At 49.3% G+C, this 2,386-nt stretch overlaps 1 protein-coding gene across 1 annotated transcript; it reads left to right on the top strand.

The window, feature by feature from the left end:
- Nucleotides 1–424: 424 nt before the first annotated feature.
- LOC6054458 (phenoloxidase-activating factor 1) lies at nt 425–2,134 on the top strand. The gene is made up of 4 exons (XM_001870330.2): nt 425–669; nt 740–1,238; nt 1,291–1,601; nt 1,667–2,134. The coding sequence occupies exons 1-4, from the start codon at nt 630–632 to the stop codon at nt 2,008–2,010; spliced, it is 1,194 nt and encodes a 397-aa protein (XP_001870365.2). The 5' UTR covers nt 425–629; the 3' UTR covers nt 2,011–2,134.
- The last annotated feature ends 252 nt before the right edge of the window (nt 2,135–2,386 follow it).

The raw sequence follows: 2,386 nt of genomic DNA, 5'->3' as shown, positions 1-2,386 counted from the left end.
CAAATTTAAAATTAGTTAAATAGTTGAAAAAGATAAAAGATTTGTTATTCAAATTTCTAAAAGTGCAATCCAAGATAATCATAAATAAATACAAACTACCATTACCACGCCTCTGCCTTGCATCCAGCGCATCGCGATCAATCACTTGATCGCTAATTGATATGTTGACCAACGCGTGGGCTCGCACGATGCAAAAACGTGCCTCCAATATCTTGCCCAGTCTTGTCCACTGCTGGGGAAGTCCAATCTCTCCGAAAACAACTTTCCAACTCTCTGTAGTCATGCTGCGCCATCCTCGTCCCATGTTTCAGGAAAGTCCCCGTCCAACTCCACACGAATGCTAAACACATCTGCTTCGCCGCCCAACAAGTGCCGGCATTTGTTGTCTTGTGTTGTTGTTTACGTCGCGAAGTTGTTTTGTTGACACTCAACGCGGATTCGCGCACTCGATCAGCTGTAGACCACGCCGTCGGGCCCAAAACTGGTTCATGACGTCACCCACTGCCACCACTACTGTATGCGTACGTCGTGTCCGATCCAAAACCTGATCTTCTCGCCGCGATTCTCAGACATTGTGTGTGTATCTTGGTGGTGAAGATCAGTCCACGATCGAGTTCGCGTTGGTGAGGATGTTCTTCGTGACCACGCTGCTTTTGGCCGCCACCGGTGGTGAGTCACTAACTTGTCTGAAGATCGGTGTTTGTAGTGTGTGTCAAATTTTGATTCGTAATTTCTTAAGCACTTGCGTTTACCCTGCTGCCATGTGAGATACCGAACGAAACCCAGACCGGATACTGCATTGGAGCTGGCGATTGTCAGCCGTATCAGACGCTTAAGGAATCGATAAAGGGTAGTAACGATGTGACGACCGCGGCGTTCCTGCAGCGACTAAACTGCTCTAAAACCGGAATTTGCTGCAAGTCCATGCCAACGTACGACAATCCGCACGTTCAAGTGTTTGAGAGCTCGACGATCGCGTCAAGGCTGTCCGTGGATGAGCACCGTGAACCTGTGCGCTACACGGCCTCGAACTGTGGCATGGAATCGACGGGCGATCGAATCTTTGGCGGTCAGGTGACCAGTATCGATGAGTTCCCGTGGTTGGCGCTGTTGTTTTACCAGCCGGCGGACGGCGGTACGGTGGTGCCATCTTGCGGGGGTGCACTGATCGCGTCCCGTTGGGTTTTGACCGCAGCTCACTGCGTCAAGGGTAAAGGCTACCGAAGTCTTGGAACGCTGTAAGTCGCTATGATACGACCCCAGCTCCTCACTAACGAATCGTTTATTTAGAAAGTTTGTCCGGCTTGGTGAGAACAACCTGGAGACACCAAAGGACTGCGAGTTAGACGTAGACGGTCATCAGGAATGCGCTGACACACCGGTTGATCTGGACGTGATCAAAACCATTCCCCATCCAGACTATGTGAGTCAGAGCTGGGACAAGTACAACGACTTGGCACTGATCAAGCTGGCTAAGGAAGCACCCTTCACGGACTACATTCGGCACATTTGTTTGCCCGGGTATTACAACATGACGGAACAGGTCGAACTGGCCACGGCTAGCAAGTTCGTGGTCGCTGGCTGGGGTCACACGGATTATTGTGAGTACTCTTTATCAACTTTTCGCAAACTGGTTTCAACCCAAAATTCCTTCCAACGCATACAGATCAAACCGTTGACAGCGTCCCCAGCCAGATCAAGCTGAAGGTAACGCTCCCGTTCGTGACGAACGAGCGCTGCCAGACGGTGTACGGTAACTATTCGCTCCGGATTGGGGACACCCAGATCTGCGCCGGAGGACAGAAAGCGCGTGATACGTGTCGAGGAGACAGCGGTTCTCCACTGATGTTCTACCACCGGCAGCAGTCGCGCTGGTTCACGTATGGACTGGTTAGCCGGGGTCCGTCCACGTGTGGAACGGATGGCGTTCCGAGTATCTACACGAATGTGTTTCGTTACGACAAATGGATTCGGGAGACCATGGCAAAGGAGGAGAAAGAGGAAAACTGAAACAGGACTTTTTTCGTGGTTTCCAATTTCATGAACGCTTGTTCACGATTTTCGGAATTCATTTTCCTCCGTGTAGCAAGTAAACATTCTTTTGGAAAAATTAAAAATAATCGTGTCTTAACAATTTGCGTTAGTTTTTTGACTATTATTTCATGAAATCGGTGAACAATGATAAAAAATAGAAGCGACCCTCATTTCAACAACTATTGTTCAAAAATCGTATTCTCACATGAATTTTTAATGCAAACCGATAACATGACAACCGGTTCCCGGCGGGTGCGCTGGTCCCCGGAGACCACAACGAAACAAAACTGTTACATTTCATAATCAGTTTCCCAACCCCCAGCACATCCCGCTCATCGTCGTCCACTTGGCC

Source organism: Culex quinquefasciatus, chromosome 1 (genome assembly GCF_015732765.1).
Source record: "Culex quinquefasciatus strain JHB chromosome 1, VPISU_Cqui_1.0_pri_paternal, whole genome shotgun sequence".
NCBI classification, from domain to species: Eukaryota; Metazoa; Arthropoda; class Insecta; order Diptera; family Culicidae; genus Culex; species Culex quinquefasciatus.
Note: the sequence above shows the minus strand (reverse complement) of the source record. Positions and strands in the feature narration are given on the sequence as shown.